Source organism: Seriola dumerili, unplaced genomic scaffold, assembly GCF_002260705.1.
Source record: "Seriola dumerili isolate Sdu_G_001 unplaced genomic scaffold, Sdu_1.0 BDQW01000138.1, whole genome shotgun sequence".
NCBI lineage: Eukaryota > Metazoa > Chordata > Actinopteri > Carangiformes > Carangidae > Seriola > Seriola dumerili.
This window is the reverse complement of record NW_019174393.1, coordinates 189,589-203,172: the sequence shown is the minus strand read 5'-3', so window position 1 is coordinate 203,172 and position 13,584 is coordinate 189,589. Positions and strand designations below refer to the sequence as shown.

Sequence of the window (13,584 nt, the reverse complement as noted above, 5' to 3'; positions counted from 1 at the left end):
TTTCAATGTAGAAGAAGCTAATTTTACTGTGTTTTGCTAGTATGTGTTAATGTTGTCAGCTGGTTTAAAGCTTAAACAAACTGATGAGAGGTAAATGAGTAAAGTGACTGAGAAAACTGTCTTGTACACACTTCTATATTTAGACAGAGAGGGCTCGGAAACACATTGAGGAGCAGAAGTTTAAACTCTATCGATTACAGAAACTCCAGAGACTGGCGTTGAGACACTGACGTCAGCACGTAAACGGTCACTCACTGCTGGTAATGAAAGGTAATGTCATTCCAGTCAGGCTCTTTGCAGCCTGTGCATACAGCTGATAATAAATTAATGTACACTCAGTTGACAATTTATTAGGAACATCTTGCTAAAACTGATAAAGTCTAATACAACAGCCCTAAAAAAATATATACCTATAAATCGTCCTTCATGAAGATTATACTGTTTATACAGAGGTGTTTCTGTTATTTAGCCTCTTTGTTGATATAAATGGGTTGGACAAAATAATAGAAACATATAAACTTATATAACTGCTTACCATGAATGAATGAATCCAAGTTTATGTTAAGTTCTATGTGCTTCTATACAGTACATAATATATACAGTTCATCATACTATTTGCCTTTAAAAAAAAATCCTAATAAATAACATACATTATGTTTGAGCATAATAATTTAGGAAAAATCTGAAACTTGAGTGGATTCACTTTATTGAAGGAGTTTGATCATAATAGATTAGGAGAAATCTGTAAAATAACCGTTTTTCTCTGTAGAAATATTAATGAAACTTTCTGTAAATTTATTGTTCATACACTTTATTTGAAGTAGGATATTTTACTTTAATTTTACAGTTTTTGTTTGGCAGCCACTGCTGCCAGTCATTTGACCATTTTTTTATGATTTCTTTCTTACAGTGCAGGGCCCTGCACTGTAAGGACATTCTTTCTCTGTTTTCACCTGTACCATATTTGCTTTTTTTATCTTTTCATGAGGCCTGAAGGTTTTTGTGACACTACTTAAGAGTCGTTGAACTTTGAGCTGCACAAAAATGAAGTAGTTTCTGACTTGAACTGTACAATAACAAACTGGCCTCATATTGAAACCAGATAAAAATGATATTTGCTTGGTGAAATATTAGCATGCAGATGGAGCTGGAGGTGTGTCGCAAAAAACACTCTGAGTCTCAGCTACTGTTTGTTTAATTAGATACTGAAGGTTGAAAACATAATTTTCCTGTTTTTAAACAATGCAAACATGGGGCCTTATAATCCGGCCCTGACCACAAGTAAAATGTTTGCTCTGCATGTCCTGCACGTTATCACAGCTGAACACATATGATATACCCAAAGTATTTTGTCCCTCAGTTAAATTATTAAAATATAATATTCAAATGTTAATATTGTAAAATAATATTTTGCATTTAAGATCCCACAAACTAAAGGAGTTGAACAAACGATAAACATCATGTCTGAGGTGAAGTTGTGTCAGTTCTGTAGATTTCATGCCTTAAATAATATTCCAGACTTCATTTACATCACTGCAATAACCAGGATCCTTCCACCATTAAAGTGCAGGGTTTAAAGAGAAGAGATTTCATGCCTACTCACTGTAACACTCATGACGTGTTTGAGAAAAAATGTGACTGAAGTTTTCTTCTGCTGGGATTAATAGAGGCCCGTCACACTCTCCTCATGTGATGGTAACATGAAGGGTGAGATTATGTGTGGACCCCACTGGTTCTCATATCTGAGGGTTTTCCCCCCAGACCAACAACATATGGCTTTAGTTAGCCGCCTCTGGAGGGATTGATTTATGCTTATTAACTTGTAATTAGAAATAAAATTTACACCGGTGGAGCTGCACAAAGCTGATGTGACTGCACCCTGCTACAGAAAGGCAGGTGAGTAATATAAAATATCTACTTTACATCTACTTATTATTTATAACTTCACTTTTTGTCTGTTTTGATATATGTCAAAGTGTCTTTTTTTATTCATAGAAAATAGTTGTTTGTAAGTAAAACACCAAATATACTGGTTGCTACAGCTACATTAGTTCTAGTGTCCTCACATAAAAACTCTTTTCAAAATGTTTATGATTTAATGTACTTTCTTAATTTTATTAAGATGACACACTTGTAATAGAAAAAAAACTATTTAAGAAATGAATATTTAACTTGTTTTAAAAGTAAAAAATTGATTTAGATTATTTTTATTTTGTCATTTTGTACACGGAATCCTGGTATTTAGTCTTGGTTCGTTAATGGAGGAATGTAGTGTTGCTGTCAATTATTTGTTAAATCGGTTGATCTTTGAATGCAGTTTGGCGAGCCGCGCGTGCGTCAATGAAGTAACTGAACTCGCCTTTCACAGCTTGATCTGAGACTAACGGGCGTAGCTTTGTGATATATTGAAATATTTCAGCCTGGTGATTTAGGGTTTTCTTTTTGCTGCAGTTTTATGTTTTAAAAAATAGTCTTGGGTCGTTTTAAAAGTGTATACACAGTACGACAGATCAAAAAGAATCGGCCGTTAAATCGCTTGATTTTTAAATGGAGTTTGGCGAGTCGCGCGTGCGTCAGTGGACCTGCCCGGCCGAGCGGTGCCGCGGTCGGCTCAGCGGTAATTGAACTCGCCTTTAACAGCTCGAACTGGAGCTACCGGGCTTATTCCCTTTAATTTTGACCCGACTACTCGGCTTTTTCTGAAGTTATGTTTCCACTGGAATCAACACGGGAACTGTGAGGCAAGTGTTGGGGTAATATTTGGAGGGAAACAACCGGGTTAACAGTCTGGTTAACGAACTACGTTTTGTGTATTCTTCAGTAGTGGTGGAGGAGCCGCCTAGGTGGTTAGCCTAGCTTCGTTAGCCTGCCAACCTGCTTTACAGTTGGCCTTGTAAAGGGGTAAAGCTCAGGTTAGCTAACGTAATGTTTCCGTTTAACGTTACTCTCGCCGGTTAACACCTGGTTCGTAGAAGTGATAACAAAATATAACGGCCTCTTCTGTCGTTTTCTCCACGTAACAGTAACATATGGTTGGTTAGGTTGAGTTTACCCTCAGGTAAGTTATGTTAAACTTACACGGCTAACGAGCTGTTTAGGTAAAGTTAAAGGTATTTGCAAAGCTATTGTTAGCATGATAATCTAGTTAGCAATCAAGCTAATTGGTGAGATTGGTAGTAAATGCGTGTGACTTGTTATGATTGTGTCAGCCTTGTGTCGGTGGTTGACAGTCAGATTTTATCTCCTTACTGTCTCACCAAGATAAACTCACTTTGTTTTGACTGAAGCAGCAATGTATCTTCTCTCACAGGGATCCCTGACATTTAATGTTCATTTGCACTATTACAAATCCTTTATTTTTGTCTTTTTCTCTGTATTTACAACAGTGCTTGACAAGGGCTCAGTTTTGAGGGGAGTAGTAGAGCTAAGCACCCAGGGTCCCAGTGATTATCATGTCGTGTAAACTATTGCTGCCTGAATAAACAGTTTGACAGAACTTGTATCTTAAAATATTATAAAAACGGTTTGAGAGTGATGGCAGCGTCTAATCCTGTGTTTTCAGTTTTAATACTGATACGTATAAAAATAGAAATCCACCTCAGTTTCTCTGAGGGCTTCAGATGTTTTGTTCTTTGGTCTAAAACTCAAAGATATTCAGTTTACATAGATATAAAGCGGACAGTCCTCATATTTAAGAGGCTGAAAACAGCTATTTTATTGGCATTTTTTGGGTGAAAAATGACAATCAACTAATAGTTGCAACTGTACATACCTACTGTATATATACGTGTATGTCTGTTGTGCCTTTAGGTTTCTGTTAATCAGTTCTAGTGTCCTCACACCAAACTCCATTCAAATGTTTGACTATTTAATGTAGTTTAAGTTTATTAAGGTGCTGCATTTGGGATTTGGTTTAGAAAGATAAGCCACAGAATCTACTCCACTTTTTGATTCTTGATTCTGGTAATAATTAAAATTTTCTTAAGGTTAAAATTAATTGAAATTTTCATTTTGTCATTTTGCAACTGGAATCCTGGTATTTAAAAAAGCTCTTGGGTCGTTTATGAAAGGAATGTGCAGTATTTCTGTCAACTAAGCTATAGTCTGCTGTTAAATTGGTTGATTTTTGCATGAAGTTTGGTGTGTGTTGTGCCTTTAGGTTTCTGTGTTGCAGCAGCTTAATTCTGCAAATGAAACATGATTCCAGTTGTTTGTCTTTTACTATAATATACAGAACAGTAACAGAATAAGGTAACTGTCCACTGAGGTTATGACAGTCACCTATAAAAACAGATAGAAATAATATAATGTTGTAAAACCTCATAGTGAGAGTTGAAACCAGTTATCACAGTAAATGGAGAAAATAGGCTTAAATACACAGACTGGAGACTTTCTTAAATGTCTCATGAAAACTTCATTACTGATTATCCTACTAATCACTATGTATACATGTATGTATGTATGTATTAAAAGGATAAGGGGGCCTATAGAGAGGCTGCATATAAATGGGGCCCAGGTTTTTGTGCTACACCACTTAGTGCTTGGTACCGACTGTCACTGCACCCAGATGGGGGGGTGAAATAAAGAGATTGAACCAATTCTATATGTTGACATTCAATATACCTTAAACCAGTGTATCTGCAGTACAGCTGAAATATTAATGCGATTAGCAGCTAGTTTGATAATTGATCAATTTGTGATTAATCAAGCAAAAATGGTAAATATACTCTGGTTCTCTGTGTTTTATCACTTATAAAACACAAACTTCTCATCACAGTTTCCCTGAGGTCAAGGTAAATTCTTCAGATAACTTATCATCAGTCCAATTCACAGCTTAAATAGATTAGTTTTGTTTATATACGTTCCCTCTCAGTTCACATGTGAAGCAGACTTTTCTCCTCTCAGCTGGGTTAAGTCGTGGGGTCTCATTTTAAGAAGCCTAGCGAATCACAAGGCTGTGGAGGAATGTAGCTTTAGGCCAGGTTTATGCTAGTTTATAAAGAAGCTCTTGTTTTCCACTCTGCGTTTTTGTGCTGAGAAAGCTCAAAGCTGCGAGGCTTTTATTTCCTTTCCTGCTGCCTCCTCACCCACAGAGGAAGAAACAACCACAGCCGGCCTTTTGCTGTCTTTGTGAAGACGGTTATTTTAACGTCGTGTGAAACTGTGATGTGAGAGAAGTATGTTTTTAACCTTTCTAGAGATGTTGTCATCCTGATCTCCTGTAAAGTTGCTGTACTTTATAATCCACTCTGAACAGAATTAGATGAAGAGACCTTTGTTTTGTGGGTTTTGCTCAAAGTGTCAAACACATACTGATGCCCCAAGTTGGGCAAACAGAAAGGATGTGGGCAGATTTCTAACAGCACACTGAGCCTCAACTTTCCCCTTTCTTTTCTACTCTTGAGTTCATTATGCTTCCCTTCATCTGGTGTTGATAAAATATTGATGTTGAAAAAAGGAAATTTGAGACTTTGTCCCATTATAAAACATGATGGTACTTTTACAGGCACTGTAACTTCCCTGTAGCAGAGGAAATAGTGCCTTTGTTTTGATTGGATGCTTCCCTTAATGCTTTGATTTAAGTAGAACTGAATGCAAAAATAATCTCCACATTTGCTCATTTTGTAGTTTTTTCTTGAAGATAAACAAAAAGATCAAGTTCAACTTTGTAGGTTAAAAATTTCTCCTACTTCTTAAGCTAAATAAACCCATTGGACTAAGAAAAAAAACATTGTCATAAAGCTAAATAAGTGACACTTTGACCCGGTGATTACACTAGACAAAAGGTTATTACAGTTCATCCTGAGTGGACTTGAAGGTCTGAACCAAACTTCATGGTGATCCATCAAAAAGTTATTGAGATGCTTCAGTCTGAACTTGAGCTACAGCGTTAAAACTAAACAACCTGCTGCAACTAACAATTAACTGCATTGTTGATTAACCTGCTTATTATTTGTCACAATTATTGTCCATGAAATGTCAGAAAACTGGAAAATAAATGTTAAAATCTCCATTAAAAAGTGACATCTTAAGGTGTTTAGTTTTCTCAGACCAAAAGCTGAAACTTGGGGAATGTTTTTTTTATTTTTGCTTGAGACTGAAATGGGTTTTTAAGACGTTAGTTGGTAAATGTTTTGGGCTGGTTTCTGCTGAACCGTGTGACTCAGTGTTGTCAGATTTGATTGGCACAAACATTACGACCATCCCTGCCCAATATGCTGTCGATCCTTCAAGCTGCGACCCACCAAGACGTCTGAAAGTTCCTGTTGTAACGTTGCACCAGATCCTCTAAGTCCTGTCTGATCCCGCCATGGATCAGATTTGTTCTGGCACATCCCCCATAAACCCTGTCTCTGTTCAGTAGTTAGTCCGTCCTCTGACCTCTGTCGGTACCAGATACCGGTACCGGTTTCAGAGATGCATCTTTTCATAAGGATCAGGTCCTTTTCAAAGTGGTTCAGATCTTCCCACCTGCTCATTTCTGCTTCATCCAACATGTTGACAACAGGAACCAAACGTTCGCCCGCTGTCCAATTCATCCCAGACATTGTTACGAGATAATCAACGCTGTTCGTTTAATCTACGAGTCCGTAAAGTTTCGTCTTTGGCTTGTTTCCTGATTGAGCTGCAGTGGAGAGACCGTAACAGAAACAACACTGGAATAATGGAAGATACACACTTGATTGAAGCCTCATATTCTCTTAAGATAAAATTTAAAAGATACTTTGGTTCAGAATAAGAACTCTGTTTCAGTGCTCTGACTCTTGTCAGTCTTGACATACTTGACATACAAATTGTGAACTTTAAACCTTTTTAAAGGTTTTAGTTCTGGTTGTAGCTCCTCTCTGAGAAGTCCTGTTCTCGTCAGATCACAGGTTCTCGTCTGAATAAGAGACTCTTACATTGGAGCTGAGTCAGTCTGAAGAAAGCTGACTGTGTTCTGATTTCAGCTTCCTCTTTCGTCCGTCGTCATCAACAGTCTTTGCTCAGAAATGGAACTGACTTTGGTTTCTTATCGCACCTGAAAATAGAGGAAGTGAAGCAGGAAGAACGACAGTAGAAATCTGTTTTCTGTTCTCTCTGTTTTACTCTTATATTTAGAATTTGTTCATTGCAGCTGTGAAATAAGATGTAGAAATAATGTGACTGTGTTTCTTTAGTTTTATAATCATTATAGGAAAAACCTGATGATGTTGTGTTGGAGTTTTTGTTGCCATATGTGGTGATTCCTTCTCTTCTCTCTGTCACACAGGTAAAACAAGACGCCCACCTGGCCCAGAGTCCACCCTCCATCATGTCCCCATCGGCCTGTGGACACTGACACAGCTCCCCTGACACCGTGCAGAGGAAAGCAGCTGGAGGGAAGCCGGCTAGCATGCAGCACTGGCCTGGTGTCTCCAGGAGGCGGCGCTGCTGAGAGGTGATTGGTCGGTGATTGGTCGGTGATAGGTCGGTGATCGGTCGGTGATAGGTCGAGCTGAGCTTATGTCTGCTGAACCGGCCATGGACGACTTCACCACCAGGACGTACGGCACAAGCGGCCTGGACAACAGACCTCTGTTCGGGGAGACTTCTGCTCGGGTAGGAACCTGCTCGAAGTGTGTGTGTGTGTCTGTGTGTGTATGTGTGTGGACATTATTTTAAAGAGACAACATGAACCTTTAATCAGAGCTGCAACGATTAGTCGATTAATTGATCGGCAGAAAATGAATCTGCAGCTGCTGCTGTCACTGTGTGTTTCAGATCTGATCTCTCTGGATCCTTAGTCTGTAATTATTTGATAATTAAATACGACACTTATGACAAATAATTCGTCCTACTTGATAGTAAACAAAGTATTTTGGGCTTCAGGCTGACGGTGGCACACAGAAGACATTCACAGACGTTACATGAAGACATTTTATGGACAACAGTTAATGGAAGTGTGTGTTTATTTGTGTATCCAGAATGTCAGTGGTTAAATGTCTGGTAGAGTGAGATCATGTCAGAAATGTAAATGTTGCATTTATCTGAACTGAAGCATTGAACTCGTGTCTGTGTCGCAGGATCGGATCATCAACATGGCGGTCGGGGGATTCACCTCTGTGGTCGTTCTAGTAAGTAAACGAGCTCGTCTCTCTGTTCCGTTTGTTGACCTAAAAAATCTGCATCTTTTTATTTCCACACAAAGAACCTCAGCAGCTCAGTTCAGAGGTTCGTCCTGTGAAGCTGCAGCTTCAGCCTGAAGTCACTATGTTCACATGGAGCACAACAGTATCAAAGATGTGACGCCAAAATAAAAGCTGAAGCAACTTTTTTCTAGTCTGAAATCACAAAGAAAAATTATCTTTATTTATTCTATAATAGTTATAATTATTATTATTATGACTGGAAACTGTCTTCCTTAAAACTGTGGAGAAGAGTTTGTCTTTGCTACGGTTTGAAAACATTAGACACACATTGCAGGGATTCGTCATGAACAGTGAAACACTCAGAGGTTTCACACTGTGAAGAGACAAACTCATCCTCTGAACCACGACTCAGTCAAAGCTGAACACAGACCTGATAGCACGTATTTAAACATCCAGTTTAACTTACACTTTGCTGATAAACGCCCATTAATTTGCTCAGAAATCAACAGACACGACGCTCCTTCAAACCTGATGGTTGTCTCTATCTATGAGCTAATGCTAATGGCTAATTCTGCTACTTTACATTGTGCTAACTTGCCAAAATGTAAACAACAGGTAATGTGCAGGTCAAATAACTGTAAGGTTTACTGATTATTAATAGATTAATAATGAGTGACGAAGATTAAAGCTGAAGAGGATCAAAACCTTTGGCTTGATTACTTATTTATTTATCTTTAATCTATATAATAATACAGATATATAGAATATACTCCCAAATAAACACCTTTTACACTGGGCAAGCTAACAAGCTAACATCTGCCAACATCAAACAATGTGAACAGTTACAATCAGCATTAACTCGAAGTCACATGACTCTGCTGTAGTTTGATCAGTGATTAGCATTAGACACCTGAGTGAACGTGATGGATCTATTCTACCATCTGCAGAGCGGCTAGCAGCTCACAGCGATCTCCGTCCAGACTATCACAGCTGAAAACACACACATACCTGACCTCACGTACACTGAGCATGTGCGAGCCGGTGTAAACAGGAAGCGGATTGTCTACTCTGCAGTTCATTAGTTTTAAAAAATACTACGAAGGACGAACAGCAAAGACAGTTGTAGCATTAAAATACAGAATTTACACTGTAACACTGTAATTCATTATCATGTTGTATCCACCACTGGCAGTCCAGGCTGATGAGAGCCAATCAGGAGAGGCCGTGGATGTCTACGTTACTGTTTCAAAAGGTCTCAGTTTCTGTCCGTCCAAACGACAACACAACCCAGAGTTTTCAAAATAAAATGGGTCGAGCAGCGATTCCAAAAGTCTTTGTTTTAGGCGTTCGAATACTTGAGAGTCGTGTGGACGGGACGAGGAAACGAAGCGACAGAGACGCGTTTTATAACAAAAACATAGTAGTGTGGACGTAGCCTGAATCTGTGGAGATACTCCCTCCTCTGTCTGCGTGTGTCTCTAACTACAAGTGATGACATCGTTGTGTGTCTCTGTCCGAACAGAAAGACAACCTCGTTTGGCAGAGTGAAAGAACACAACCGCCTTTTCTTTTTTAGAGGTTTTACGTGCGGTAAAAAAAAACTAGAAATAAAAAACTTTTGGTGTTGAAGGTTGTTAGTGAGATCTCATGGGCGTCTCAGTGAAGCTTCAGCACGAGCTGCTCTGACCTCTGTGGAAAATGCAGTTACTGTAAGTAGATGACTGGAATGCATTTAGTTTGTTTCTGTCAATATGACCATGAGACAGAGTGTTGAATGATCCCAGTCTGAGACGTGATGAAAGTCTTAAACACACGTTACACATCTTGTTTATGCAACACTGTGACAGCGTCACCACTACAGTTAATCATATTAGCTTTACTGAACACATTAAGGAACCTTTAATAATTAATTAGCTTTTCTTATTCATAGTTTGATAACTTAAAGATGCTGGAAGGTTAAATGAACTGAGTGTAAATATCCTGCTTTTTCTGGACTAAGATGAAAAGGGGGTAATTTACCATTTTATCTTACTTGGTTTTAAATGTTTTATTTTTATTGGACTATTTCTGTTTTTTAATCCCATTTTATTCCTTCTTTTTAGTAGTTTCATTTTACACACCTTTTTACTGATCGGTTTTTGGTCTTAATTATTTTCATAATGGTTTTTAATTCATACGGATCATTTATGTGTTTGTTTCAATTTGTGTCTCATGTTTAGTCTCCAGAGTTTTTGTGGTTGATAATTGATGCAGCTCCTTGTTTCCACCTGGGATGAAATGTGCTGCATTAATAAAGTTTTGCTTGTTTGCTGCTAAAATAACGACTCAGCTGTTTTCTACTTCTTGTTCTCCAGTGAAACGTGTCATTTCCTTCCCTCCTGTAAAAGAAGAGCAAAGTGTTTCTCTTCAAACCAGGAGTGTGAGGAGGAGTTTTTATAAGAAACTGAACATATTAATAATAATAATATTATTTATCTGTTTGTCTCCAGGTAACTGTGATCGGTTCCTTCGTGTTCCCTTCACTGCCTCCACGACCGCTTAATGTCTTCTTCGCCGTGTGCATCCTGTTAACCTGTGGATCCACCATAGTGCTGGTAACACACACACACACACACACACACACACACACACACAGCAGCACTGACAGGATTAATTTCATGCGTATTTACTGTAGCTGATCTGATTTATCACATTTTAATTAGAGAAAACAACAAACATTTCAGAAGCATTTTGAAACGACAGACGTAGAGCAGAAACTTAATTTCATTAAATTAAATTTGAGCTTTTATCAAAGTTTTCTAATCAAATTATTGAACTAATTCAGTTTCATTCCGTTAATCAAAGTCTCGTGTGGTGGAGGACGCCTCCCTTCAGCTTCTGCAGCAATAATCTCATTCATTAAATACAGAGCTGCAACGATTCATTTATCAACTATTTTGACAATCGATTATTATATCATATTATATTATATAATATTTTTATTTGAGGCATTTTCAAGCAAAATGACCAAATGTTTTCTGGTTTCAGTTTCTTAAGTGTCGAGATTTAAAGCTTTTCTTCGTGGAAGAGAAACTGATGAACAGCGAGACAGGAAGTTGTGTTGGCGAGCAGATGAATGAAATCCATATTTTTAATTAACGTGGCGTCATTTATCTTATTTATTCTAGATTCTGTTCCTATTCTTATTTCTTAATTCTTATTATATTTTCCCCTTGTGCTGCTTTTCTTTTGTGCTGCTGCGTGAGTTTGAATTTCCTCTACGGGGGACCGATGAAGGTTCATCGTATCTGATCACCTCCGTGTCTCTCTCCCTCAGATCTTCTGGTACCGACAGGGCGACCTGGAGCCCAAATTCAGGAACCTGATCTATTACATGCTGGCGTCCATCGTGCTGCTATGTCTATGTGCCAACCTCTACTTCCATGATGTCAGGTAAAGACGAGGAGGAGGAGGAGGAGGAAGAAGAAGAAGAAGGGAAGACATGGCCTTGACAGACGGAGACACATGTGGAAGGACTAAATGATGGACCGACAGTGACGGAAATACATGACTGAAAAAAACAAAAACCAAAAAAAACCAAAAACTAATCACACACTAACTTGAATGAAGTTCCCACCCGGCTCACAGAGGAGCTGTCGGACCAAAACCAGTGAGACTTTAATGGTTCCAGTGGGATGAAAACTGTCTTGTTGGTACCGAATAATACACACACACACACACACACACACACACGACTTCACAATGTAGAAATCATGATGTACTGTACGAGGCCATAAATCTGCCTGGAGACACACACAGCTGGAGGAAGAAGTTAAAGAGGAGCAGGTGTGTTTACATGCACATAAACATCATTATTCATCATTATTACAGTCATACTAATGTAATAATGACATGGTAATAATATGAAGCTCTTCAATGCAAGAGTTTGATATGATGAGGTCATAATGATGAATAGTTAAAGGAAAAATCTGCCCTTTCTTTTGTGTTGTATTACAAATCAATGTCTTTTACATGTTTTTCTCAGATTGACTATATTTATATCTTTAAACACATTGTTATAATAACTATTCTAAGCATCACTGCCTTTAAAGTCTGTGTTCACAGACCACATTTTTGACGACAACTTAATCATTCCAAACTCCAATAAAACACCTGCCGAACCTCCATTCAGACAGAATGAAGCATTTTAACCATCTGGAAATTACAACTTTATTTACAGTCATTCCACAAGACAAAGACAAAAGATAAGAAGACGTCAGTCAGTGTGACCTACACTTCCTGAGGACATCGCTATCTGTGTACCACTTCACTGCAAGACGACCCTCATAAAGGATTAATGAATGGTTTATAATCAGGTTATTAATTGGCTTGTTAACACTTAATAAATCATAAATAAACAAGTTGTAACACATTTTTCATACGTTGATACTATTCAGTTAGAACAAGTTAATGTTTACTACTCACTTCCATTTATAATGTCAATAAAGTAATTGATCAATTATAGTAACTCATTATTAAACTTACACTTTACAATAAGGCTCCTTCCACCAGTTCTAAATAATAGTAACTCATTAGTCAGGTTTATGAGTTTTAAGCTTTAACTTGCCAAATAGTATCAATGTATGAAAACTGTGTTTATAAGTTGTTAATTTATGATTTATAAATTGTTAACAACTGAATTAATAGCCTAACTATAAACCATTTATAAATCCCTGATAAGCGTCGTCTTATTGTGAAGTGGTACCATTATCTCTGATGTCGTCATGAATAAACTTCCATAAATCTGCTGATAAATCGTGGAAAAGAAGCTTCAAAACGTTTTTAACTTTTCTTCAGTTTCACATTAATCCAGTGACAGTTGTTAATGGCTAATTCTGCTTCTTTAAATGTACCAGGACAAACCAGGTTTTTACTTTTAACAACAGTACATTTGATGAGGTTTTACATGGTCTTTATCTCATGATGACTTAATGAAGGTGTTAGCATGTTAGCATGTTCCCATGTATCAGATTAGCAAAAGAAAAAATTTTTTTCCCCACACAAAAATCTAATTTCACACTGAGCCAATTAAAAGGGAGAAAGAAAAGTTTTTCACTTGGAAAAACCTCAGAGATCCACTTTAAAACACAAGGACACGTCGCCCCGGACATGATGTAAATTACTTACTTTATTTATTATTAATTTAGTAAAATGTAAACAAAACAAAGAAAAGCTCAAAAGAGATCACCAACATTTGATGAGCTTTGTTCTCCTGATGGCTTTCATTTTTTCTGTGATACTGGTTCCTAAATCGGCCCGTTGTGTTGGTGTTGGCATGTGTCCATGTCAAAAAACTTTTTTTAACTTCCTCCATTTTCACATAAACACTGAGCTCATTTAAAAGAAAAAGCAGAAGTACAAGCAGCGATAACGTTAGAATGACATCAATCCACCAGCGTTTGTTGATGAAGTCTTGTGGATGAACTCAGTTTGA

General features: G+C 37.7%; 1 protein-coding gene across 2 annotated transcripts; it reads left to right on the top strand.

The window, feature by feature from the left end:
* The first annotated feature begins 2,856 nt into the window (after positions 1-2,856).
* Positions 2,857-12,511, top strand: tmem243 (transmembrane protein 243). Of its 2 annotated transcripts, none has more exons than XM_022749292.1 (5): positions 2,857-2,912; positions 7,253-7,581; positions 8,046-8,096; positions 10,601-10,705; positions 11,428-12,511. In XM_022749292.1, exons 2-5 carry the CDS (start codon positions 7,486-7,488, stop codon positions 11,545-11,547), a joined length of 372 nt encoding a protein of 123 aa, XP_022605013.1. In that variant the 5' UTR covers positions 2,857-2,912; positions 7,253-7,485; the 3' UTR covers positions 11,548-12,511. The 2 variants fall into 2 exon arrangements, with proteins under 2 accessions (XP_022605013.1, XP_022605014.1); XM_022749293.1 differs by lacking the exon at positions 2,857-2,912 and adding an exon at positions 3,013-3,058.
* Positions 12,512-13,584: the final 1,073 nt, after the last annotated feature.